Consider the following 26,603-nt stretch of genomic DNA (forward strand, 5'->3'; position numbering starts at 1 on the left):
AAAAGGGAAAGGGGGGGGGGAATGTGGCTATAGGCCACAGGAAGTGTAACACAATCATCTGTGTCCTTGTTAAGCTCACAATGGATTATTATCATGCACCCTGCATAGGGCTATTTTCAAAGGGGGCTTTTGGAAGTTTCATTTGGTTTGCAACAAAGCCACCAGACTATTCTTTGGTGTGGAGTTTACTGATAATATCACCCCCACTGCTCTTTCAAGTGCACCAGCTACTAGTTTGCTTCATAGCTCCATTCAAAGTGCTTTACTTCTAAGACCAGTTCAGGGGCCTCACTCAGCTCCCAAAGCAAATATTCCCCCACCCAGATTCCACTGATTTTTATGGTTGACAGTGAAAATGAAAAAATAAAATAAAATAAAGTAGGCGTGGAGCTGAAGTGGGTGGAGCCCAGCATTCGGATAGGTGTGCTGTTCTCAGGCATCAGATTGGTCATTTGAGAAGTAGAGAGGGGCACAACAGTCTCCCTCACTAGTTGATCTGCAACAGAGGAAGGGAAGCAGGCTACATGCTGATGTCTGATTGTGTGACAGAGTGTGTGGCATGGTCCCATCCAATTTTGGCCACACCCACACATGGCCCCTGGGAGGTAGACCAAGGTTTCCAGAATAGGTTAGTCACTTCTGCTTCATGGCTTTAAACCAGGGATGGGCAACCTGCAGCCTTGCTCTAACTTATTTCAAAAGCCCTTTGCAAATGATCGGTTGAAACAACTGGCAAATATTTTCCTGGCCCTCAATGGAAGAACTTGGAGTAGCATTTTCGCCAAAATCTTTAATGCTCAGATCAGTGTGTTACATAGGCAATACAGGGCTCAAACACTCAACAAGTGTTATGCATGGCAAATGAGCAAACAAACAGGAACTTCTTCTGGAGGCCTGGACCTATTATGAAGACAGATGCAAAGAATTACAGTAATTCAGATTTTGTGTAATTTCCTTATCTTTCTTTAGCACGCCTTTGACTTTCTTGTCATCCAAGTGTCCAGCAGTCTACCTAGGTAGTCTCCTGCCACTAATGTATTTAAAGGACATCTTGATGGTGGTCTTATTGTTTTTAGCAATGCACGCTTCTAAATCTTTGTAAGCATCCCTTACAGTCTGATTACCCTGGGGTGGGGGGAGGTGTCGGAGGCTGCAGAGGTAACAGGGTTTAGTGAGCAGGAAGAGGCTGTGGCAGAGAGCAGCCAAGAATCAGAGGCAGAAGCGAAGGCTGGAGAAGAGGGGCCAAGAGGCAGAGTGCTGCTGCTGAAGAAGCCAGGGAGTCTCCCCCTCCCACTGTGACCTGATTTCTCCCCCTGCCCCCTCCCCATCTCCCAGTACATGAAGAGGAATGAAGAGGGCAGAGCAGAGAGAGACAACATGAAGGAGCTTCAGGTTGCTGGAGAAGGTGCCGGTGCAGGAAGAGACTTAGAGAGCAGTGGAAGGTGAGGACCTTCAGTTCTCGCAACTGTCTCATTGGGACAAGACCTACTGGGAAGAGTTGCTGTGATCACTAGGCTTGAGCTGTGTTGTTTCTTTGAATAAAGGGTGAACTTCACTGATAAGTCAAGGTAAAGGGACCCCTGACCATTAGGTCCAGTCGCGGACGACTCTGGGGTTGTGGCGCTCATCTCGCTTTACTGGCCTAGGGAGCCGGCATACAGCTTCCGGGTCATGTGGCCAGCATGACTAATCTGCTTCTGGTGAACCAGAGCAGCGCACAGAAAAACCTTTTACCTTCCCGCTGGAGCGGTACCTATTTATCTACTTGCACTTTGATGTGCTTTCGAACTGCTAGGTGGGCAGGAGCTGGGACCAAGCAATGGGAGCTCACCCCGTCGCAGGGATTTGAACCGCCGACCTTCTGATCGGCAAGCCCTAGGCTCTGTGGTTTAACCCACAGCACCACCCACGTTATTGTTGACTTATTCCCAGCTCCTGCCTTGACATGGGGGTGACCAGCGCTGCATGCTATATTCCTCAAAGCAGAGATGGGGAATGTGTGCCCCCACCTGATATATTTGACCACCTGCCAGCCTGCATCACCAATGGTCAGGGGTGATGGGAGCTGGAGTTCAGCAACTTCTGAAGGGTTCCCAGGTCTCTCCCCCCCTGCTGCTTTAAGGAAAGAAATGGAAAAAAACAGCTACATCACAAGTGAATTCCCAGACATACATTCTGCTAAAATTCACTGCATAATTGTAACAGCTGATAATGCTATGGGGACTGGCAGACTGCCTGCAGATATAGAAAAAAATTAACAGGTTGCTCCTAGCAGCTGTGAAGGAATGCAGACCCTGGGGACGGGATAAGTGGTCACTTCCAAACACTCAAAAGGCAGAATGGATGGTGGTGGCAGGAATCTGAGTGACTCCAGATCTTGGACCATGTTGCAACCTCCCAACATTCCTTCCGTACTACCTTCCCTGTGCTGGCACCAGGCCAGAAGGCCACCCCTTCCTCAGTCTTCTTACATCCCTGGGTTGGAACGAGATCAGGCAGGTAAGCAGCATACCTTTGCCCCGGCCTTGTCCTGCCCAAACCAGACAGAGGCGGCTCTTTGAGATGGGAATGTTAAGAGCTCTGCAATTTGCTGGGAGCCAAATTGCTGGGAACCGCAGGAAGGGAGGGTTACGATTAAAACACAAGGTCAGGTGGTCCGCGGCACGTCTGCGTGAAATATCCAGTGATTTCTAATTGTATTTTTATTTATTCTTGTTTTTCCCGTTCACATTCTCAATTGTGTGGATTTCAAATGGTAATAAATGAAATAAAAGAAGCAATAAAAATACAATTAAGGACCTACAGCATCTAAGATACAGGATGGGTGACACCTGGCTTGAGAGCAGTACATGTGAAAAGGATCTAGAAGTCTTGGTAGACCATAAACTTGACATGAGTCAACAGTGTGATGCAGCAGCTAAAAAAGCCAATGCAATTCTGGGCTGCATCAATAGGAGTATAGCGTCTAGATCAAGGGAAGTAATAGTACCACTGTATTCTGCTCTGGTCAGACCTCACCTGGAATACTGTGTCCAGTTCTGGGCACCACAGTTCAAGAAGGATACTGACAAGCTGGAACGTGTCCAGAGGAGGGCAACCAAAATGGTCAAAGGCCTGGAAACGATGCCTTATGAGGAATGGCTTAGGGAGCTGGGTATGTTTAGCCTGGAGAAGAGAAGGTTAAGGGGTGATATGATAGCCATGTTCAAATATATAAAAGGATGTCATATAGAGGAGGGAGAAAGGTTGTTTTCTGCTGCTCCAGAGAAGCAGACATGGAGCAATGGATTCAAACTACAAGAAAGAAGATTCCACCTAAACATTAGGAAGAACTTCCTGACAGTAAGAGCTGTTCGGCAGTGGAATTTGCTGCCAAGGAGTGTGGTGGAGTCTCCTTCTTTGGAGGTCTTTAAGCAGAGGCTTGACCGCCATCTGTCAGGAATGCTTTGATGGTGTTTCCTGCTTGGCAGGGGGTTGGACTGGATGGCCCTTGTGGTCTCTTCCAACTCTATGATTCTAAGATGGTACATCATGATTACTAGTATAGGCTGAACTGTGATTAAGTGGTCCACCTAGACCTTCAGCAATATGCAGGTGGTCTGAGAGAGGAAGAGTTTGGGAACCACCAACCACAATCACATTGCCTTCCAAAGGAAATGGCACAGGGAACCCCATATCTTTTCACCCATGGGTGAGTGTCTGGGGAAGATGGTCTTAATCAGAAAAACGACCCCTGGGAAAAAGAGTTCAGCATTCCCACCCTTCTGCCACTGCTTCAGTTCAAATTTGCTCCCTCTGCCCCATGTTTGTGTTCAACTTAATTGTTTAAATTTCAGTTTAACAATCCCACACATAAACCATCAGGAGACTGTTCATTTCTGCATCTAGATGAGCCTAACATGGGACTTTAGCTTCATATCGGGAAAACCCCGGGAAACCTGCCTAGAAGAGAATGCAGCCCTTGAGGTGAGGAATCCCCACCCCTGTTGTAGCCCAAGGCATCTCCTGGCTGGCCCTTTTATAGCTTCTTCCCAACTTCTTGGAAGAACAGAAACAGCAGGAAAAAGTCAGTAACTACCATCTCCCCTCGTCTGCCCTCTCCCCTGCTGGACCAGGCTCCTCCTCCAATACGCTGTCAGTACAATTGTGCCCCCATCCCCCATATGCCAATGCCTGCTTTTTAACATTTCTAGCCATGTCAGTCATTTACAATAACCATGTAACTGAAAGAATTGGGTGTCTCAAGTTTGCTGGTATTCCTCTTCCCTCCCCCTCCCTATTTCCTTTTGTTTTTAGATGGTAAGCCCATCCTTCATCTGTTTTTAGATGGTAAGCCCAAAGGCAGGCACTGTGTTATTCTTACTGATTTGTAGGCCATGCTGGGAGCTAAACATCAGGGTATAAATGCTTTGAATGAATAAATATAGAACTTTCCCTCAACAGTAGGTTTCAATAGCCTTGAAAGGCAAGGGGGGGTCCTAGTGATCATCATATCTCACTCCATCTTTCACCCCGCCCCATGCAGATTGGCGGACAGTCATTTCCAAGATGGAGCCCAAGTTAACTCTGGCCCCCATCCACACAGCCCACAGGTTTCTCCCACAAACAGATAATTAATGAGACACACAGGCAACTGTCTACTGAAAACTTTAATGAAACAAATAAGTTAATAAGTTAATAAAGTGAGGTAACTATTCATTGTCTCAGAAACAAGGTTTATTTGGAAATCCATTGGAGGGTCCACCTCATTTACCTTGGTTGGTCAAAGCCATGCCCCTCCTCTCTTCCTCCCCCAACCGCACAAGCCTCTTCTCCCTCCCACTTTTGGAGACGTCCGTCTTGGATGGAAGACTTGGGGTGTGTTCTCCAAAGACGCCGTGTTCAGTGCATTGAGAGGTGGGGAGAGGTGGGCTTTGGTGGGCTGAGAAGTCAGGAAGAGCTCTAGCCATTTCTTCAAGACACATGCATGAGCATGCAAAGGAGAAAGGTGCATGGGAGGCCAGAGGGGCTTTTGTGGCATGCACCCTAAGGAGGCGTGAAATGGAAGCAGGGCCCTCCCCCTAATCTGATACCTCCTGGGGCAACTGGATCACCCTGGTGATGTTGCCTGCGAGGTGAAAAGAAAGGGATAACCTTCCAGTTTTAAACCCTCCTCCATCTTCATGTATGGCAATGGTGGTGGCGGCGCTAAGAAAGAGAAGACAAAAATCAGTGGGGAAGGGAAGACAAAAACCATGAAGAAGAGGAAGACAGAAACAATGAGGAAGAGGAAGACAGAAACAAAGAGGAAGACAGAAACAATGAGGAAGAGGAAGGACTTTGATCTGATCTCCTGCTTAAAAATAATTAATTATCCAATCAGGATGGGAGTGCGCTGTGAAATCCAGGTGGCCAGGTAGAGGCCAGAGAAAGGGGAGGAAAGGCAGAAAGGAGCAAGCCATTCAAGCTTGTAAATTATCGTGGGATGGCTCTGTACCAACAAGAATGTGCAATGGAAATGGAGAGCGAGGAAGTATATGGTCCCCTCAAACTACTAGATCTAAGGGCCACTGTTTACACAGCAGCAAGCTCAGGTTTGCAGCAGAGTGTCAACTCAGCAGAGCTGCAGTCAATTGTGGACCTTTGACATGCATGCTGGTATGATGCATGTGCTTTTAGACACATCTGGTTTGTACATTATTTTTGCAGATGAATTTCTAATGCAGAGTTGGGAAATCTCAGGCCCATGGGCCTCTCTCTCTCTCTGGCTCTTGGGGCTTTTCACAGGCCATGCCTCTTCCTAGTCCATGCCCCTTTTCCCAGGCCACGCCCTTCACAAGTGTTTTGCTTGTGCCCTTGGAACACAGGACACAAGTTTGCCTGGATGGAGAAGGGTGTGCTGCATGTGGCTGTAGGTAGAAACTTCTGACTCTTGCTTAGTTGGGATGTTGCCTACTAGACAAAAGTCACCCCTGTTGCTCCACCCACTTTAGCTCTGGACCTGCCCACCATGGGCATGCGGCCCCTGGAAGCTTGCCCATCAGGGAATGCGGCCCTCAGGTTAAAGAAAGATTATCCACCCCTACCTAAGTGTTGTTGTCGCTGTTGTTTTTTTGTAATAGCACATACCTGGAAAGGTAATGTGTCAAGAGGGCCTTAGCCACTGATCTTTCCCAAGAAAGGACACTCAAGACTGAAGTCTACAGTGATGCTTATTGCAATTAAGATTAAGAAAACAGCAAAACAAACTAATTGGGAAAAGTTATTAGGAAGGCAAGTCCGAGAGCCAGTGAGGTGTCATGGTTAGAGTTCTGGACCTCGGGGACCAAGGTTCAAAGCCCTAGTCAGCCATGAAGCCCACTGGGTGACTTTGGGCCAGTCGTAGCCTCTCAGCCTGACCTACCTCACAGGGTTGTTGTGAGGGTAAAACAGGGATGGGGAGAGCTATGTACACCACCCTTGAGCTTCTTGGAGGAGAAAGTGGGATAGAAATATAGTAATAACATAAACAATAAATAAAAATACTGTATCATATCTGGAGGCACAGCCTCGTAATGGGAACAGCTCCCAAAGATGCAGAAGTTGGGGCCTGAAATGGTGTTGGAAACAAGCTTTTGGTGAGGATCATAGGAAGGCAGTTTAGTGGGCTGCCTGCAGGAGACTGAGGGGTGGAAATTGGGGGGTCAACCAGGACCTATCCGCTAGCAAAGGGGCTGGATTCGTTAGGTGGTCTGAGGGGAGGGAGCATCTAAAGCTATGCCAGAGTGCCCTCCGTCAAGTTAACCACCACAAAACCAGAGCCTCTAATCATGAAAGCCTAATGCTATTGGATGCAAAGGAGGCACAATGCCTTGGGACAGACTGGCTGTTGCCGTAAAGGCAGGATGCAACACACCCTGCAGGTCACCAGGAACCTCTCTGCTGCTGGCCAGCTGGATTTGGCCTTCTTAGCTGAGCACATAAAGGCATCAGGATTGCCTCTGTGTCCTACTCAGGGGAGGCTCAAAGTCCACTGACTGACTGTTAAGATTTGATTTCAGGTTGCATATTTAAGATTGTTGCATATCATGTTTGCTCTGCACCTGGGAAGCACTTCCCCTGTGAGGAAGGTCCCGCTGTGCTTGTGATATCGGGGCCACAGAGCAATGTCCACTACCTGGTGGGGGTGAGTGGGGGAAGAGCCAAGGTGCTTAAACGCTGCCAAGAGCAGGAATAGACATTGCCAGTTATTATCCTCTTCTAGATGCAAAAGTAAGAGACCACATTCACTTGAGTCGCAATGCCCCTTGCTTTTGACTGGGGAAGAAAGGGTTACCTAGCATTTGCATAGCTGTTAGTAAGCATCTCCGACCTGGTAGAAGTCCGGAGCCAGAGGCGGTCAGATACAAGCCGATAAAGTAAAGTGTCTGGAACCACTGGTGTTATTTGCTGGGCTGGGGGAGGGGGCTGTTGGTGGCTCTTCAGCCCTGGTACCTCTGTGACAAAGGAGGGTCCAGCCCCTGTGAAGTTGGATGCACCTGGAGATGCTTTTGATAGCAGAGAACCTTAAAAGATGCTCATCAAAGGCTGAAGGGCAAAGGATGGAGCCCTCTGCATCATTTTCTCAGGCTAGCATGGCTTTCTCTCCATGGAAAAGACCACCTGCCCCATGCAGTTCAGACTGCCAGGCGCTGCTATTTAGCACTTTTTGTTTAAAAAGCCACAGAAGTGCCACAATGGCTCTATGGAGGGCATTAAAACTGCATCCTTCTTGGAACACCCAGTAATAGTGGCTTTGTTCTGGCAGCTGGAAGACTTCAAGTAAAGTTGAGGTGCACTGAGAGAGAGGAGTCAGTTGGCGCCCCACCAGGATGGCGAGGGTGACGAAGGGCTCTTGCTCTCGGAGCACTGTCTGTCAGAGCAGCCGGCAATGTTTGTCTATCCCTCCTTCTGCCCTGGAAGCGGAGAGATGCCACCCTCCCTAATATGGCTGGTATGTAACGACCACATGGCTAGGCTGGAAGCCATCTTAGTCCATGTTGGTGCTAGCCGACCGGGAGATGTTCAGGGTCTGAGCGGAGACAGAGATGTCCTCGTGGTCCACGGGGCTGTGGTAGTCGGAGGTGATGTCAGGCTCCCCGGTGGGGATTGGCATTGCCGTCAGGCTGATGGAGTTCACGGACCCTTTCCGCAAGCACTGAGAATAGACACCCAAGAGCAAATCCAACTTGTGCTCAATGGACTGCACCTGCACAAAGCAAGAGAGATTTGTCAAAGGCCAGGAGTTGGTGATGGAGGCTGAACCTGAAGGGGAAGTCACTGCTCCTGGAGGAGTCATTGGCCTCCCACCACCACCAAGCCGAGAATGTGGCATTGTCTTCCTCTCACAACTCCACTGCAGAAGACCCAGGAAGACCTGAACCTCCCCTCTTCCATTGCTGGAGGAGATTATTAGAGAAGGCCAAGCCCTTTAAGCAGAGGAAGTTTCAACAATTAGGCTGCATCTGTTGCTACTATATCAGGGCTCTGTTTCAACTGCAGTAACTTGAGAGCACAATCTGAGCCCTGCTTTGTCTTGTGTGTAGCTTGAACCTCACTGTATCCTACACCCTGGCTGAGCAGAACAGGACAAGGAGAGGGAGGAAGGGAGAAAAAGGCCCTGTAGTGCCCCGGATCAGAGTGGAAAGGGAAAACGAAAGGAGAGAAACTCAACTTTCACATCTCTAGCTTCTAGATTTGACTGAGACCCTAGCTGAAAAAGTAGCCTCGGAAAGTCTGTCACCATTGCAGCCAAGTTCTCTCTAATGAGTGTTCAGCGCAATTCTTTGATTTTATCACTGCTATGAGTTCCAGCTGGCAATGAGGCCTTAGTTTAGCTAAATAAATACATTATTTCACATCCCACCTTTCCTGCCAAAGGACCTCAGTGTGATGGACGTGATAAAACACTAAAAACATCTTAAAACATTTTTTAAAATTGACCACATATAAAGCTATTCCCAGCTGGGTGTTGCAAGAGGCCCCTTAAGTGTGTGCATTACAGCCCCCTCCCTCCCTCCCTCCTCCTCCACTTCCAGCCGTACCTGCTTCTCCACCTTGACTACTCGGCCCATCATACTGAAGTCGTCGGCCAGCTCCACCTCCAGTGGTGTCTTCTCCCCTTTTTTCTTATCGATAGTGATAGCTCCCCGGCCCATGATCTGATCCACACTGCCAGGCAGGGAAGAGAGAAGAGACAGGCAGGAAAATGAAATCACAGATGCAACAATGCAAGGAGGGCAAAGCACGGTGGGAACATAACAGCATCAGAAAAGCCTGCTGGATGAGGCCAATGGCCCCTCTAGTCCAGCATCCTGCTCTCGCAGTGGCCAACCAGATGCCTCGGTGGGAAGCCCACAAGCAGGACCTGAGCACAAGGACATTCTCCCCTCCTGCGGTTTTGAGCAACAGGCGTTCAGAAGCACATGTCCAGTAGCCAGTGATAGCCTTCTCATCCTCCATGAATGGGTCTAATCCTCTTTTGAAGCCATCCAAGTTGGTGGCAATTGCTGCCTCTTGTGGGAGTGAGCTCTGCAGTTTAACTGTTCTATGCATGCAGAAATACTTTCTTTCATATTTCCCAAATCTTTCAACATTCAGCTTCATTAGATGCCCATGAGTCCATGTTCATGGAAGACAATCTTACTTGGCTATGAGTGATAGAAGAAGAAGAAGAAGAAGAAGAAGAAGAAGAAGAAGAAGAAGAAGAAGAAGAAGAAGAAGAGAGGAATGAATTTCTCCTCCTCTATCCACTTTCTCCTTACCACTTACAATGTCATAAACTCCAACCATATCACCTCTTGCCTTCACAGAGCTATAATTCCAAACAGCCTTAAAAAACAGAGTTCCCAGGATTCTTTGGGGGAAGTAATGTGCTTTAAATGAAAATACCTTGCCTGATGCCAAGAGGCAGCAAGTGCCAAAGAATGGCTACAGATTTCTTATAAATGCTGAACAAGTATTACATGGCATCTGCAACCAGACCCAGGCTATTAAAGGTGTTCTCAATTAATAGTAACACCTTGAATTTGTCCTGGTAGCAAACTGGCAGCCAGCGCAGACACCTGGGCACAGGTATTATATGTTGGGAGGGTATCACTCCTGTTAGCAATCACACTGCAACATTCTGCATTGGCTGTAGGGATCAAGCACAAGGGAAGAAGCCCCATGAGCAATGATGGCAGTTGTAGTTCAACAACACTGGAGGGAAGGAAGGAGGGAAGGAGAGAGGCAGGTTCTGGGTGAAAGTGGGTTTCCTGCAAGAGAAACTATAGTCCAGGTAGGCACTGGCAGCTCCACTTACCGCGTCTGGAGACTTTTGATCCTGCCAAGCATGTCCAGGTGGCCAGCTGAGTACTGCTCAATAACATCCTTGACGTCATACGGACGCAACGTCTCCTTGAACTTCCTCTTGGCCACCAGGAACTTGAGGATTCTGCAAAAATGTAAGAATCCAGAAGGCTTGAGGGAAAAGCAGCCAGATAATTTGATGCAAGAAGCTGCCCTACAGTGAGATGGACCACTGGCCTATCTAGCATAGTCTGCTCTGTCTAGTAGCACCTTTCTAGGGTTGCAGACAGAAGACTTGTCTATCCATGCTAATTGGAGATACCAGGTGGTGGGACCTCATCCAATGAAAGTAGATGCTCTAACCCATTCCCATTACCACTGGCCCATGTAGCCCTGTAAGAACTTCAGAAAAGGTGTACAGGATCAAACCAAAGGATTAGCTCGCCAGAGCATCCTGTTCTCACCATGACCAACCAGGTGTCTTGAAGCAAAGGCAAAGTGTCCTGGAAGTTTTGCTAACACCACCTTGTTAGCCAAGATAACCCCACAATTAATTGGTCGTTGTTGTCATATATGTTTATATTTGTTTGCTTTGATATAAGCTAATTGGCTGGCTTTGATGTTATCCTTATCTGTGCGCTTGCGGTACTGGGCTCTGAGCCCAGAAAGGGAAACAATCTGTAAAACTTGGGTATTTGCCACCTATGCCCTCATTTGGACAGGTGAAGCAATAGGAAGTCAACTACCTAAAGTCAGCTAAGCAGCCACCCCCATCTCAAAGTTCAAGTTGTCTCATCAAAAGCAAGGCATCAATCGATCAGAGAGGATGGGTGGAAGGAGGAAAGGGGTACCCAGAGCCACACTTGCAAAATAACACAAGACAAAGGCCCCCAGGGGCCTGAACCAAGAACACTTGCCCCGCAGGGCTCACCTCACTGCCCTGATGAGCATCTTCACAGCAGGCATGATGTCCTCAAAAGTCAAGTCACACTGGTAGGCCTTCTCCTCACTGCTTTCCTCTGCAGGTCCATCAACTGTGAGCAGAAACAAGGCTTCATGGGAGGAGAATGACTTGCCTGGCACTCCTGCCTTCTTAGTTCTAAGGAAGGCAGAAACCTCTGTGCACAGCCCACCATTTGCAGAAATTTCCCTCCACTTTCCTCTTTATTTCTCTCCACTCTCCATCGGTTCATTTGCACCATAATTGCCTCCCTCTCTCTCTCTCTCTCTCTCTCTCTCTGTGTGTGTGTGTGTTTTCCCATTTTTTCTCCGATTTTGTTTATCCTGGTGAGTGCAGACACACAGGCACACAACAATTGCTCAGTAGTATAAGCTTGTATCACAATAAAAGTTGTGAAGATTGAAGGGCAGGAACAGGGCAGTTGGTGGCTGCTGTTGCATACTATCAATATCATATTTATAACAGGGATGAAATTCCCCCAGCAGGTTCAGATTGATTAGTGACCCCATAACGTCTTTATTTCTTCCTTCCTTCCTTTCGTAGTAGCATGTGGCTTGGATCATTTCCTCAAGCTGTCTAGAACTCTTTCTTCTGCAGGCATTTTGAGGAGCAGCCCCTAAAGTGAAGCACGCTCTGCAACCTTCTCCCCCCACCCCAGAACCCCTTCACAACCTCAAACTGCAGGTGCTCCCAAGACCTACCTTCCACAGGTGCCCGGGGCTTCAGCCTCAATGAGGCCCGGAATCTTGTCCTGTCATTGAAGCTCCAGCTCTTCTGCACCTTGGTGGGGCTGATGGCCTCGTTGACATTCTCAGTGCTGGGAGAGCGGCGGAGGGGTGGGACCAGATGCTGCTTCCCCCGGCTGCCCTGCCTTTGGGAATTGTTCAGGCGGATGCGGTCCTTGATGCCCATTTTATTGCTGCAAAGGATTCAGGGGAGGAACAGAGAAATTAGGAGGGAGGTGAGGAGCTCTTGAGCTGGGGAGGATGCAAGTAGTAACCTAAAGGGGGCGCTAGAGAGAAAGAGATAGAGAGATGTGGCGCATTGCACTCTGGTCTCCAGTGGACCTGCTGACTACTTCCAAGAGGGAGCTGACTGGAGCTGACTCAATGGTTCTGACATCCTACACCAACTCTAGATGTATGTCAGAATCAGAGAGGAAACGTTGATACAAAGAATAGCCTGATCACAACAGGCTAAAGACAGGGCACTGCCCAAGGTCTTGAACACAGAACCTGAATAAATGGCTACTCTACCCACACTGAGACTCAAAGAGGTTCTTATTTAGCCTGTGGTATCTTCCCCCCCAACTCAGGTGAATTTCTGTTTGCTCACAAACCAGTCAGGCATCAGCAAAGACCAATGACTGGTCAAAATACGCTGTGTGCCCACCAGCCCCTCATAAAGCACAATCCTGTAATATTTTCCTGGGAATAAGCCCCACTGAACTCAGTGTCACTCACTTCTGAGTAGATATTATAGGATTGCAATATGACTAATCCAAAACAGGCCTGGAGAACCTGTGGCCCTCCAGGTATTGCCGGACTACAACTCCCATCATTCCTGACTTTGGGCCATGTTGGCTGGGGCTGGAGTCCAACATCTGGAGGGCCACAGATTCCCTACCCAATCAGGAATGTAAGTGTGACACGGTGGTTCCAAGGCATGCATGTTGTGCCCCAATTGATGCATTTTAGCCTGGATTAGTTAATCCAGAATAAGAAGGTGGTCCTAGCTAGTGTACAAATGGCAGTAGAAACTGTGGTAGTGATGATTTATATATATATTTTGTAATTTTGTTTTGCAATTAATGGGTGTCTTTTATTTTTCAACACTTTTACAAATGATTTTGACTGCTTCCTTCCCACAAGGAAGGCTTTATTTTCTGCTGCTTGTGGAAGTGAAAAGAAAAGACTAAATGATTGGTTCTTAAGTAAGGCAGATACAACTGTTTCAACTGTTTCAACCAGTATCAAAGCTGAATCCACTCCTTAGCTCAGCCTTCCCCTTCAAATGTTTTTGGGTACAACTCTCCTCCATTGCCCCACCAGTCTCTGGGGCTGATTTTGTAGTGCAAAATCCCTGGAAGGCATCATGGCAGGGAAGGATGTATTCCCTGTAGCTATGCAGGAGTAGGGGGGAAATCTACATGTAAAGGGGGAGGGACCAATTTCCCATCTGTGCTCTCTAGGATGTGGGGACAGGCATATCATAAATCAGAGCTGCAATTCCACCCCTAAAATGCAAAAGTGACTTAAGGGTTAAAACTTTCTGAGAACGTCAACTTTAAAAAGAAAAAAGAAAAAAAAGGATTGTAGTCTTTATCATTGCTAACAACAACATGAAAGTGTGTGGGCAAGTTTTGTTGAATTCTGGTTAAGATTTGCAAGGATTAGGGGTGGAGTTTCAGTACCCTGAACAGCTCCTGGCGCCTCCTTCCAACTAGTAGAACCAGAATAGATGATGCAAAGTAAGAGAGTTCATGCATATTTATTTAACAGACATAAGATTGCAGGATCCAGCTTGTTGTAGAATTTGAGTTACCTTAATGCACACGCACACAAATATATATATTGCACCCAATCCTGACCACTGACACTTGTTGTTTGTTGTTAACAAAGAAATAGGTGAGAGGAAGAAGGAAAAGGCCAAAATCAAGTCATGCCACAAAACTCTATTCATGATCCAGATGCTACTGAGGTACTTACGGTAAGGGCTGAAAAAGAAAGGAACAAAAATATAAAGCATTAAAATGACCAACCGATAAAGAGAGATTGAAAGACACCGCCAGAAGGAGGCCTGGAAAGGAGATGTTTGGATACTCCAGAGGTTTTGGGGGAGTACATGGGAGCTAGTTAAAATAAACAAGTCTTTCGGTTGATGTTCTGGCTAAATGGCCAAGAACATCTCCCTTGGTAGGAAGTTGAGGCCTCCAACCCAAGCAAAGCTGACAGTGCAAGGAAGAGGGCAGCAAATCTGTTCCAGAGCCGAATTCAAAGTGCTGGTTCTGACCTATAAAACAGCAATGACCTCAGGGGTTATAATGCTTACCCCATATTTGAGTTGAGCATTATGAACTCCTGAAGTGTGTATTTCCAAGTCCCAGAAATACAAATTTTGGCGACATCACTAGCACTGACCCACAGGATTTTTATGAAGATCCAGCACTGAAAGAATTGTTACCACTAAGTAATCCAGAGATGGAACAAACAATATGTAACACAGACGACATCACATAACCCTTTCTAAGATGTCTGGAGGCTACGCAAGGGGAGCCCCATACCCAAGGTGCAAGGACCAGAAGTCACCATTTGGTATAAGATCCACACAAAGGCAAATTTAACAGTGGGGGATTTTACATTTGGGTCTTATCAACTTTCCTTAAAACAAACAAACAAAAGTCAAGGGAAATGTAAGTTTCTTGATCTCACTTGTAAGCTACTCTGGAAGGCACTCTGCTACTCAGGTACAACAAAGCATTGTTAGCCTTCAACACTGAAATAAGAGTGAAAGGGCAACATGTGTCTGTCAGAAGCACAATTAAGTAAGAACATAACAAGAGCCCGCTGGATCGTCTAGCCCTGCGTCCTGTACTCACAGTGGCCAACCAGATGCCTGTGGGGAACCTGCAAGCAGGACTTGAGTGCAAGAGCAACTCTCCCCTCCTGCAGTTTCCCCCCAAAAATCGTTCAGAAGCATTGCTGCCTCTGAACATGGAGACAGAAAATAGGCATCATGGTTAGCAGCCACCCATAGTCTTCTCCTCCCTGAATTTTTCTGAAAATTGCAGCACAAACAAAAGGGTGGATGAGCCCTGAGACTAACCATCTCTTGGCTACCTTCAAGCCCCAGGGTGCCTTCTGAATTGGGGTGGGAGGGGGGGGGAGAACATTGCATCTGCTCTGGGTAACTTCTTCCGTCAATCCTTCCAGCCAGGGGCTTTCAGTCTTTTAAACTGGAGACACCCCTTCCCCACATTGGCTGGATTTCAGCAGAACCCACTGATGCACTGCTGGGGAGTCTACTGAAGTGCACCCTCAGTTCATGCAAAACACAGATCACAGGCCTCCTCCTAGTCCTCAGCATCACCTGAGAGCAGCTTTCTGCAACCAGGTACCCTCCAGATGCTTTTGGACTGCACCTCCCATCAGCCCTAGCCAGCACAGCCCATGCTGGCTGGGACCAATGGGAGTTGCCGCCTAAATCTTAGTAGTGCACCTGGCTGGCAAAGTCTGCCCTCCAAGAACTGAGAGTTCACCCTTTCTGCGCCCCCAGCATTCCTTGCAGCTCTACACTGCTGGGCTGAGGGTAGGGCCATAGCCACGGGTGTCCATTGGGGGGTGGGGCATTTGCCTCCCTGAATCCTAAATGCATTTATTTGTTTCACTGTACACAGGCTCATGCAAGTTACAAGTGTCACAGACTTCCCCCGACAAAAATTATTTCTGCACACATCCATGGCCATAGCTCAGTGGCAGAGCACATGCTGTGCATGCAGGTCCCAGGTGCAATCCCCAGCAGCATCTCCAGGTAGGGCTAGGAAGGACCTGGCCTGAAACCCTAGAGAACTGCTGTCGGTCACTGTAGACAATACTGAGCAAGATTGACCAGTGGTCTGACTTCCTATGAGTAGTAATTGTGATTAAGGCATTGTTCTGGAAACGTTTGTCCGGGGTTCTTGCCGAGGGAATGCCAATTGACTTTCAAGCCAGGGTTCCTTGGCACACAATAACTGCCACCAGGGCAGACATTATCTGTCAGCCTTGTTCCTTGGGTTGCACTGATGGGGCAGTTGTCAACCTCCTTGGCCTCCTCTCCTGCTCCACCCTTCCCCCATGCATCTCAACTAAAAACACGATAGGAATAACTTCAGGGCCAGCCCTTGTGTAGCATATTCTGCCAGACTAAATTCTTCCTGTGGGTGAAAACTGATTGAACCCATCCATGACAACCACCAACCTTTAGTTCCATGGATGCACACCTAGGAAAATCTTGGGGTGTGGGGTCAGTAGATGAGCTTTGAATGCGATCCTTTTGAGGTTTAATGCAGCAGAAGTCCTACAGGGTGAGCTGTGGACTCTGAAGACTCTCTGCATCCCTGCAGATGTGGGCGTGGCACCCAGACGCAGAAGCAAGTGCTCGTATTGGAATCCAGACGCCCATGAAAAGTGGTGACATCACCGTGCTAATGGAACCACTTCCCCTGGAATGATGTGGTGTGTGGGTGAGGGAGAGAGAGAATCCACAAAGTCACTACTGGCCCCAAGAGTTATTCCAAACCCACTTTGTCGTCAAGCACCTACAGGCAAGCAGATCTCCAGCACAGCTTTCTCAGAGTTGCTATAAGAAAAAAATGGGAAAATCCAACTTTCTTCCTATTAATTTTTGGCAGTGCTCAGATTATGAAGTGAGGGAAGTAGGGCAGGTGCCTTAATGAAACCTACAAGGTCCACCACCAAAACTTCCCCAATATAACTGAGCTTTTTTCTTCTTCTTCCCTTGCCTTCTAAAAAGAGACAATAAGTGGGCTGTTGCAAAAGGGAAGGGGCAAAGATTCTTCTGTCCCAGCTGAGCATTGATGGAAGCAGAAGTCTATCTTCCTTATTGCTTCATGGGGGCCATCTGATAGCAATGGAAGCAGGACTCCCTGCTCACAACGCAATCTCATTTGAGAACAGGAACTTCCTGACCTGCATCTCTACATTCCCCATGAAGCCACACGGACCAACTCTGTGTCTAGTGGCCACATTCAGTCACTAAAGGAATCTCTAAGTACAGCATCCATCATCTTCAACCAACAGCCATTCTAACCAAGGCTGATTGGAGCTGCAGCTCAGAAGCATCTTGAGGGCTCCATGCTCCCCTTCCTTGGAACGGAGAATTCGAGGAGGACAAAGTCCTGGCAATACAGCTTGTCCAACAGTGATGTCTCTCATGTGAGCCCACTGCATACTCTACAGGTGGGAGGGACCTTGGTGAGATCAGCACTCTATAAAGCTGAATTCTAGCACAGGTTTGGTGGCCCTCATGATTTGCGCTGGTCTGGGGTTGAACCCCCTCCTCATTGTCCTGGCTGAGAAGAGGAATAAAGTATCACACTGTTTGGCCAGAAATAAAGAGGGTAATCTATGCTGAGTTTAGCTTGATGAGAGGTTCTGCTATTAGCTCCAGGCCCTGTTCAAGAAGCCCCACCCTGAGCCATCACTACCATCTTCTGCCCCAAACACACTCCACCCCCTTGGCTGCTGAGTCTCCACCCCTTGAGCCTCTGGGCAACTTGGGAGTGGTACCTTTTTGAACCATAGATGATTCCCTCTATAACACTGTCCTGATAAAATTCACGTCTTATAAACTTTTGATCAGTTTTTGGTCCATCAACTGCCTTCTGTTCAGACAGGTCAAATCCCAACCCAACAGGAAAGGAAGTAGAAAAGTTTAGAAGACTAGGGAAGGGAACCGTTTTAAAAGGAGTTTGGGGGACATTGCATAGTTCTCTCTCCTTTTTCTATGGTTCCAGCAGAAACGCATTAATGGACTCTCCTTTTAAGCTGCACTGGAGACCAATTATCTGGTTGCAGGAGAGCAAACGTATCTCCCACCAAGAAAGGACTTCATAGCAAGATTCGGAGGGTTACCCCCCATGCACATCTCCATTGCACATTGGGGCGGCATGCCGTCCTTTTTTTTTTTTTCTAAAGGAAAGGCAAAAACCAACACAGGACAAAACAATGCAACAACAATTAAAATCTAATTCAACCCCAAAACATCTCTTGGGTAGCAGATCCAAAGCCTCGGTACCTCTGTTTCCAGCCGGTGTGAATCCGAAAGAAATTCCTTTTACTACTAAAGATCTGGCTAGAGAAATGGAAAGAAAGAAAGAAAACAACAGAAGGGGAAAGGTGGGAGGAGGAGGAGGCAAAAAGTTAGTAAGGGGGGCAGCAGAAGGGAAGTTAGAAGGGTGACCCCAGAGGGGAAAAGCCTTGCTGAGGCTGGCAATAATGGATGCTTGTGTGCATACAGCGCCCCCTGCAGAACGAATCGCTCAATGACAAATGTGACTGAATATTTAACTCTTATCCATATGTTTTTGGTCCTAATTCAAATGAACAGGTATGGGGCAATTTATTGGACCCCTTCAGGAAGCAATCCATTATATATATATATATATATATATATATATATATATATATATATATAACCTGTTGGAAAAACTTCTGGTTTAAAAAGGATAAGCACATTTCAGAGAAAGAACTGGGGGGTGCGCAGCAAATAACCAGTTTTTGTGCAGGAAGTTTTGGTACACGCATTCTCTCTCACTTTTTGCTCTCTGCCTCCATATGGCAAGCTGCATACTTGAAACTTTGCACAAGAGAAGCAACTGACAAGAGGCATTCCTGGGAAAACCGGAATATGCCTCTCTGCGATCGTGATTCTGAGACATGCATTCATTGGAACACTGGAACAGGCGGCTGTGCAGTAGCATCAAAACAAAGCAGTTGTGTCAGCAACCAACTTTTTGGAAGACTGCTCGGGAGAAATATGCGAGGGCAATGGGCTGAGTCCACATTGACCCTAATGTGGCCTGCTATCAAATCCCATTTTTGGAGGTGTTGCTTATCCATTTCTCTGTTTCTGGGACTGGAAAATGGCTCCCCTCTTAGGCCTGGATATGATCCAGGGGTCATTGATCATTTGCGGTGCCCCTCCAGATGTTGGAGGATTCTCAGTTCCCATCATCAGCCCTAATCAGCATGGCCAATGGTCAGTGATGGTGGTTGCTAGGAGACCAGCAGGAGGACACCACCTGCTTTAGGGCCTAAAAAGCATGCAGGCAATGTCTCTGTGGTAACAATGTACTGGTTTATTTCCTGATACTCTCTCACACACACACACATTCACAAACACACACTCAAGGTTTATTTGGCTTTGATGACCTCTCCCCGAGCAGTAGCTGCAGATCGTCCGTACTTCTGGAAGAAAACCTACCGTCTCTCTTTTGAGGGGGGATAAAAGCACACAGGAGCTTTGAGGGAAAGGTTACCTTAGGCGTAAACACTTGTGGGGTGGAGCTTCGTCTTCTTTCCAGCTTCCAGGAAGGAATGGGGAATGGTGAAGATGGGATGGCGGAGGAAGGATGAGGAGGAGGAGTGGAGGGAGGTAAACAGGAGGAGAGAGAGAGAGAAAGACGATGAAATGAGGTAGGGGCTGCAAAGGAGACTTGAGGCGGGGGGACTATCCGGCCCAGCAACACAGAGCTTCATATAGTCAAGACAATCCAGTTGGTTGCATCCAGTGACAAATCTGCCCTGCTGAGGACTGGCAGATTTTATTTTTTTAGCCTCAAGAAATATTTGCTGCCTGTCTGTTACGAAGGAACAAACACACAATGGATTTTCAGCACCGTGAAGCACAAACTTTGTAGTCTCTGCTGTCCACCTTCCATCCCCACAAGTTGCCAAACCCTCGTCAGTGTTTATAGGCTCTACAAACGGCTTTCTGCTCCTAAAGCAGAAGTCCCTTGTCCCTCCTCTTACACATAAGGACCCAACTGCCATGTTGTTTGCTGCTGTCTGTTTAGAGACCACCTCTCATTGGAAAGACCCCCAAAAGTCTGACTTTGGCCAGATGGGAAGGAAAAGCTTGGGATTTGGCTCTTTTTGAGCATCTAACACAAGACAGAAGAGCTGTTAGAGGCCAAACTAAACATGATCTGTATAACAAGTTCCAGTTCCTGTACAACAGCCATGTAAATAGAAGTGATGCCCCTCAATGTCAGACCTCCAGCCACTCATGCTTGCTTTGGGAGAGGCTATGTCTCAGATAATTCAGTTATTTTGCAGTGTCTCTGCTTAATCCTCCTTCTTATATGTGAGTGATGTAGGCATGTAAAACCTAAAGGTTTTATTATAGTTGTTAAAAACCAATAAAATATATGTCTTTTTTTTAAAGTCTCTATCTCTGATCCGGTCACCATGTGCATAAATCATCATACCTTCTGCCTTGCAGATCTTCCCCTCCTGTCACTCTCTGCCACCCAGTGGCATAGCATGGGCAGGGCCATGGGGTGGGTGCCTTGGGCACAAAGTTCTTAGGGGTGCAAAATTTCAAAAGAAAAAGAAAGTAGTAATGAAAAATGAAAAATATTGTGTCCTCTCATTCACACAGAAAATCTCCCAATGTTCACATGGGTGGACTGGGGAGTGGATTTGGGCAGCAGCTGGTTGCTAGGGTGCCCTCTGAACAGGCTTTAGAAAGCTACCCACTCCTGACCAATCCCCATCCCACTCTCAGCTGTGCTTGACACTCATGGGGCACTGCAGCTGCCACTCAGGCAGGTTGTTGAGCTATTGCCCCCTCATTTCAGCCTATTGGCAGGCAGTGCTGAGGATACTTTCCTTAACCTGGACACTAGTAACCCACGCTATGCCACTGCTGCCACCCCTTTCATTCAGAGCAGATTTCCTGATCACATGGATGAGAGAGAAAGGAAGTAGCTTGTGCTGCTTATTCTCTAAACCTTTTTGTAACTACTGGAGAGCAGAATAAAGAAGCCCAATCCTAACCTCCAAGGCTCCAGTGTCCATTGTCCATTATCTATTGATTCTGCCCTACAATCACGGCAGCAAGAAACATATCCTAAAACCTTTGGTTGTCAGGGTTCTGAGGTGGGCACTAAAATCTGTGATAGAAAACTAGATTCCCACTGTTAGCAAAGTCTTACAATCCACACCAAAAGGCCAGGATGGTGACAGCTATATTTTACAAACGCCGATGCTCTCTGTAGAAAATGCACTTGTTAAAAAATGATTAATTAGAATAGGCAAGATGTAGCGGCAGACTCCAGTCAGAAGGGGGAGGCCAAGAACAAGAACTGGTGGTGCATTCAGGTCAAGGGGTCATTGCAGACCAGAAGGAAGCCAGTTCAACGTCTGTCAGGTGTTAAACCAGAAGGCAGCAGCAGCAGCAGCAGTGAGAAAGAGCCAGCACACCAGACAGACAGAGGGGACACACCACAGGCATGGAGGAGGCTTTGACCCTACCTTTCCCCCGAGCAAAATGGAGGATGGATGGTTTTCAGGCCAGAGGTGAAGGAGTGATACGGTGGTGGAGCTCCATCGGGGAATTTTCTCACCTCAGAGTTCCTGAGCCCCCCGTTGCGAGCTCGGTGCAAGTGGTCAAACATAAGGACCAGTTCTCTAGGGGTGGGTCCAAATAAAAACATGGAGAAATTAAAATGCTTTGAAAAGGGGGAGAAAGTAATAATAATAATAATAATAATAATAATAATAATAATAATAATAATATATCAATATAACATGCAGAAATTGAAGGGGAGGAATACAGACAGGGGGTTTCCCATAATTGTTTGAGTTGGTCTCTCCGAGGTATGAATTGGCCAAGGTGGGTTTGTTGAACTGGGGGGGGTTACAGATGTTTGGCTTTGGTATTTTGCCTACGAATGACTGGTCAAAACCTTGCAGTGGTCAGGCTTCGTAGTTGGACCTGAACCTTATAAACTGCTTGGTTCTGCACACAGCTTGAAAACACATTGAAATTACTGGACACAACAAAATATGCCGTCTCTAACCTTCCGATGGCAGCAGAATGAACTGCATACAAAGCTGCTGTATTGTCAAAGCAAGTTATACTTCAGCTGTGGGGTGCTTTCACTGCTGATGGAAGACATGCCTGTTCATCCAGGCCAAGGGTAGCAACATGGTGACCTGAGGATGTTTTTGTCTAGAGCAGTGTTTCCCAACCTTGGGTCTCCGGCTGTTTTTGGACTACAACTCCCATCATCCCTAGCTAGAAAGACCAGTGGTCTAGGATGATGAGAACTGTACTCCAAAAACAGCTGGGGACCCAAGGTTGGGAAACACCGGTCTACAGTTCCCATCACTCTCAGTCAGCCTGGCCAATGGGACGAGATGCTGAGAGTTGTACGACAAAACAACTGACTGGCCCCACGCTGGCTACCCCAACCCTTCATATTATTAGTAGACTTTGTTGATTGTGACAATTTTACTGCTTACTAATTTTTATTGGATACCTTACTGTTGTGCAAACCACTGTGGTATTCATTTTGGTAAATGAAAAGCAGTGTAGAAATATTTTGATTGATAAATAAATAAATAAATAAATAAATAAATAAATAAATAAATAAATATAAAATAGCAGGCAAACAAAATAGGAATTTGCAGCACCTTGCTCTTTAGAGTGCTCTATTTTCATCCTGCTACAGCAGAGACTGCCCAAATTGCACCCATCGGCACTAATGTAATAGCTTCTTATGGTGCCCACAAAAGCTCTCAGAAAATATCCCCTCAAAAATCGACAATGCATGAATGACTGATAGCTTTTCCCGGTTGGTTCCTGCTTTCACTGATTCAGGCCCTCTTACGTGGGACCTGCCCCCTTGAAACATGCCTGCAATTCACGGGACGCCAGGGCTGGACATCCATCTTCCCATCTGTTCTGGGAAGTGCAAAGAGCTTCTTTCTGTGAATGAACATGGAGGCACTTGATACATATGCCACTTCTCCCACTGACCTGAGGGGGGGTTCTGGGAGGGGGGACTGCCATACCACTTTGTAGCCCTGGTTTTTTCAGTGCTATTGTAGATGTGGCAGCAATTTTGTGTTCTGCCACACACCCGCAGCAGCCATTGGGAGGCAGGCACCCATAGCACTTTCTCAAAATTCCAGATGTGGTTGTTGTTGTTCAGTCGTTTAGTCGTGTCCGACTCTTCGCAACCCCATGGACCAGAGCACGCCAGGCACTCCTGTCTTCCACTGCCTCCCACAGTTTGGTCAGACTCATGTTGGTAGCTTCGAGAACACTGTCCAACCATCTCGTCCTCTGTCATTCCTTTCTCCTTGTGCCCTCCATCTTTCCCACCATCAGGGTCTTTTCCAGGGAGTCTTCTCTTCTCATGAGGTGGCCAAAGTATTGGAGCCTCAGCTTCCAGTGAGCACTCAGGGCTGATTTCCTTCAGAATGGATAGGTTTGATCTTCTTGCAGTCCATGGGACTCTCAAGAGTCTCCTCCAGCACCATAATTCAAAAGCATCAATTCTTCGGTGATCAGCCTACTTTGTGGTCCAACTATCATTTCCATACATCACTACTGGGAAAACCATAGCTTTAACTATACGGACCTTTGTCGGCAAGGTGATGTCTCTGCTTTTTAAGATGCTGTCTAGGTGTGTCATTGCTTTTCTCCCAAGAAGCAGGTGTCTTTTAATTTTGTGACTGCTGTCACCATCTGCAGTGATCATGGAACCCAAGAAAGTAAAATCTCTCACTGCCTCCATTCCTCCCCTTATATTTGCCAGGAGGTGATGGGACCAGTGGCCATGATCTTAGTTTTTTTGATGTTGAGCTTCAGACCATATTTTGTGCTCTCCTCTTTCACCCTCATTAAGAGGTTCTGTAATTCCTTCTCACGTTCTGCCATCAAGGTTGTGTCATCAGCATATCTGAGGTTGTTGATATTTATTCCGGCAATCTTAATTCCAGATGTGCTTACTGGCCCCAAAGGTTTGGCTGCTTCTGTGACAGGGTGTGCACCACTGAAGATGTTTTCTGAAACCAGCCATGGAATCAGGCCATATAAAAGTAAGTATGGAAGTCATTCCCTGTACTTTGCAGAATCAGTCATCTTACAACTGCATTGCAGGGGGTTGGACTAGACGACCCAACTCTTCTATGATTCTGTGGTGTAAACTTGCTGGGCTGGGTTGTCATACGTCTTCTACTATGGGTTGCTATAGCTGCCTATTTGAGACCCTGAAGAGCCTGTCAAATGAGGCAGAACTTAACGACATGGATTAACAAGTCTGATTCAGTAAAGGCCAGCATCGTATGTCCACACCCACCAGTACATATTCATGTATATATGTATGTATGTATGTATGTGAGTATATATATCAGCATGTAAAGACCAAGGGCCTCCTCCAACATCCACACCGTACCTCCCAGTCTCCACAGAAGTCTTTGCAAACAAAGTCCCAACACTGATTGAGATGGGAAAGTCATGTGTTAAGGGAGAGGGGGATGGAACTGTGATGGAAGTGTGATGCGTTGTGATGAGGGTGTGAGATCTGCACACAATCCCCAGCTGGCAGATGTTCTGTTTCACTCCTCCACTGGCTCCAGGGAAAACAGCAGCATGAGAGGCATAAGCCACTGCCTCACCTTTAAAAGTCATACCACCACACTCCTGAGGGCACCTGTTTTTCCCCCCTCTCCCGTGCAATAGAATGGCTGTCATTCACTACTATGGAAGCAAAAGAGTGTTGCACCGAGAGACAGAGAGAGAGAGCCATTGTCCCTTCAACCCGAGTGCCTGCAATGTTCAGGCTCTCTGTGCTCTCCCTTCCCATCCTAATGACAAGACATTTGACTAGTGCATAGATTGAACAGAAAAGGAACAGTGGATTATTGCTGCATGGCAACATTTTCCCCAAATTAATTCGCCATATAAACTCACCTTAAGTTAACATAAGGACCCCCCCCCTGATTTGGATCTATCAAACACCAGCTACCCAACACTGGATGAATGACAGAAAGTCAGTGACACAAAATGTCCCCACCGTTCTTATTTGCTGGGGCCGGATACGTCCGTTATATTGAAAACTGTTGCATGAAATGGCAACAATCCACAAAGAAACAGGGGGGAAATGTAACTTTACTCCAACTGCTGCTATCCTGAACCTGATGTTAATTATCAGCCCCACTGGCTTAGCCATTCCAGCCAACCCTGGCTCTCCACCTCTTGGCTTGCAGAGAGTCTGTGAATTTTAGGGGCCCACCACCAAGTAGGCTCCTCCACCAAGGCAACTTCACACCTACCTAAATGATGGAAGGATGCTGTCGTAATAGCACCAGGTGGCTGTCAGGTAGGCCCGGCTGACATCCGTTGAGTAGAGGCGCCACGCAGCCTGCACCAGCCGAGAGGAGGGGGGGTAGGGGTGGGGAAAGAGAAGGGCATGTTCTTTATGCACTGCTTGTTTCCCCCAGAGGCCATCTCGTTATTGTTACTGATTGATACTCTGTCGTTTTTAAATCAAGGTGGCTCACAAAGATAGCACAGTATAACAAGATATATATATCTCCCTCTTTCCCTTTCTTTCTTTGAAATCAGCAGTTAACAGCATTAATAACAAATACAACTTAACGCCTAGTGAAGGATGACAACTTGACATTAAACAAAAGAAGATGAGGCTTCGGGGGGAAATGATTGACATACGTTTGCAACAGGATCTGGGAACCTGATTTTAAGAATTTTTATTAAATTTAAGTGATTTGGTCTGATTTGTAACAATTTGGATTTTTTTAATAGAAAAAAATGAATAGCAAATACAATGAATACAACTAAAAAAACAACACATAATTGTTTTTGTTTTAAACTAAACAGTGTCCCTCTATCTATAAGGCAATCAGAAGTGGTCTAATAAGGATGGCCATTTTCCAAAACTTGGCCACTTGTGCTGTGGATGATTTACTGGAGCCCTGAAGCTAAGTGATCATGAGAGACTCAGAAAAGCAGCCAGGAAGGGACTGTATAATGGGATATATTAGGTCTTTCCTAGTGCCTTGAGAGAAACTACAGTAAAAAAAAGACATGCAAGATAAACTCCACCTCAGCATTGTTACAGGGGATAAAACAAGGTAAGAGCGAAACCACCAAACTGCAACAAAAACACAGCAATTTAAAACTGCAACTGGGACCATCTTTGGCTGCATACACGCCACACATTCAAAGCACACCCAAATCCTGGGAACCATAGTTTGTTAAGGGTACTGGGAATTGTAGGTCCCTGAAGGGTAAACAACAGTTCCCAGGATTCTGGAGGGGTGTGTGTGGATGTGCTTTGAATGTATGGTGTGTACACTTCTTTTTCTAATACAGAAGACCAGGTATATTCTCACCCAGCAACCCAACCTGCATTTGGCCAGATGTTGTTGGGAAAAGGGATACTGGATTTTAAAGGTAAATCTAGAAAAAGCTGCACAGGGAAGGAATTGCACTATTGCTTGGGCAGAAATGGGGCCAAAATCTGCTGCCTTTTGCGCCACAGATGTCCCAGGCAGGAATCTTTGCAAATCAAGAGGAAAGATTCCCTCTCCATTCATTCATTCATTCATTCATTCATTTATACTTGCGTAGTGTTTAATACAACAGATTCTCTAAGTGGTTCACACACAATGCAAGCAGCATTTTCCTCCTTTACTTTCCAGAGCAACTTGCCCCCTCCCTTCCCAGAAATATGGTTTCACTTTACACGGGCATCAGCGGCAGTTGTGGTTCTATTACAAAACTGAAACAATACCTGTGGTTTGAAGCTATGGTT

At 46.9% G+C, this 26,603-nt stretch overlaps 1 protein-coding gene across 1 annotated transcript in view; it reads right to left on the reverse strand.

Annotated features, from left to right (window-relative positions):
* Positions 1-6,433: 6,433 nt before the first annotated feature.
* The window catches only part of KCNQ4 (potassium voltage-gated channel subfamily Q member 4), a 34,973-nt gene continuing 14,803 nt past the window's right edge, over positions 6,434-26,603 (reverse strand). The window contains exons 7-13 of the mRNA XM_033157656.1: positions 25,102-25,190; positions 21,289-21,444; positions 11,950-12,167; positions 11,219-11,321; positions 10,301-10,432; positions 9,042-9,168; positions 6,434-8,206 (exon numbers count right to left, since the gene is read on the reverse strand). Of these exons, the coding sequence (XP_033013547.1) occupies positions 7,988-8,206; positions 9,042-9,168; positions 10,301-10,432; positions 11,219-11,321; positions 11,950-12,167; positions 21,289-21,444; positions 25,102-25,190 (1,044 nt within the window). The 3' untranslated portion in view covers positions 6,434-7,987. The remainder of the gene's footprint in view (positions 8,207-9,041; positions 9,169-10,300; positions 10,433-11,218; positions 11,322-11,949; positions 12,168-21,288; positions 21,445-25,101; positions 25,191-26,603) is intronic.

Source organism: Lacerta agilis, chromosome 8, assembly GCF_009819535.1.
Source record: "Lacerta agilis isolate rLacAgi1 chromosome 8, rLacAgi1.pri, whole genome shotgun sequence".
Lineage (NCBI taxonomy): Eukaryota > Metazoa > Chordata > Lepidosauria > Squamata > Lacertidae > Lacerta > Lacerta agilis.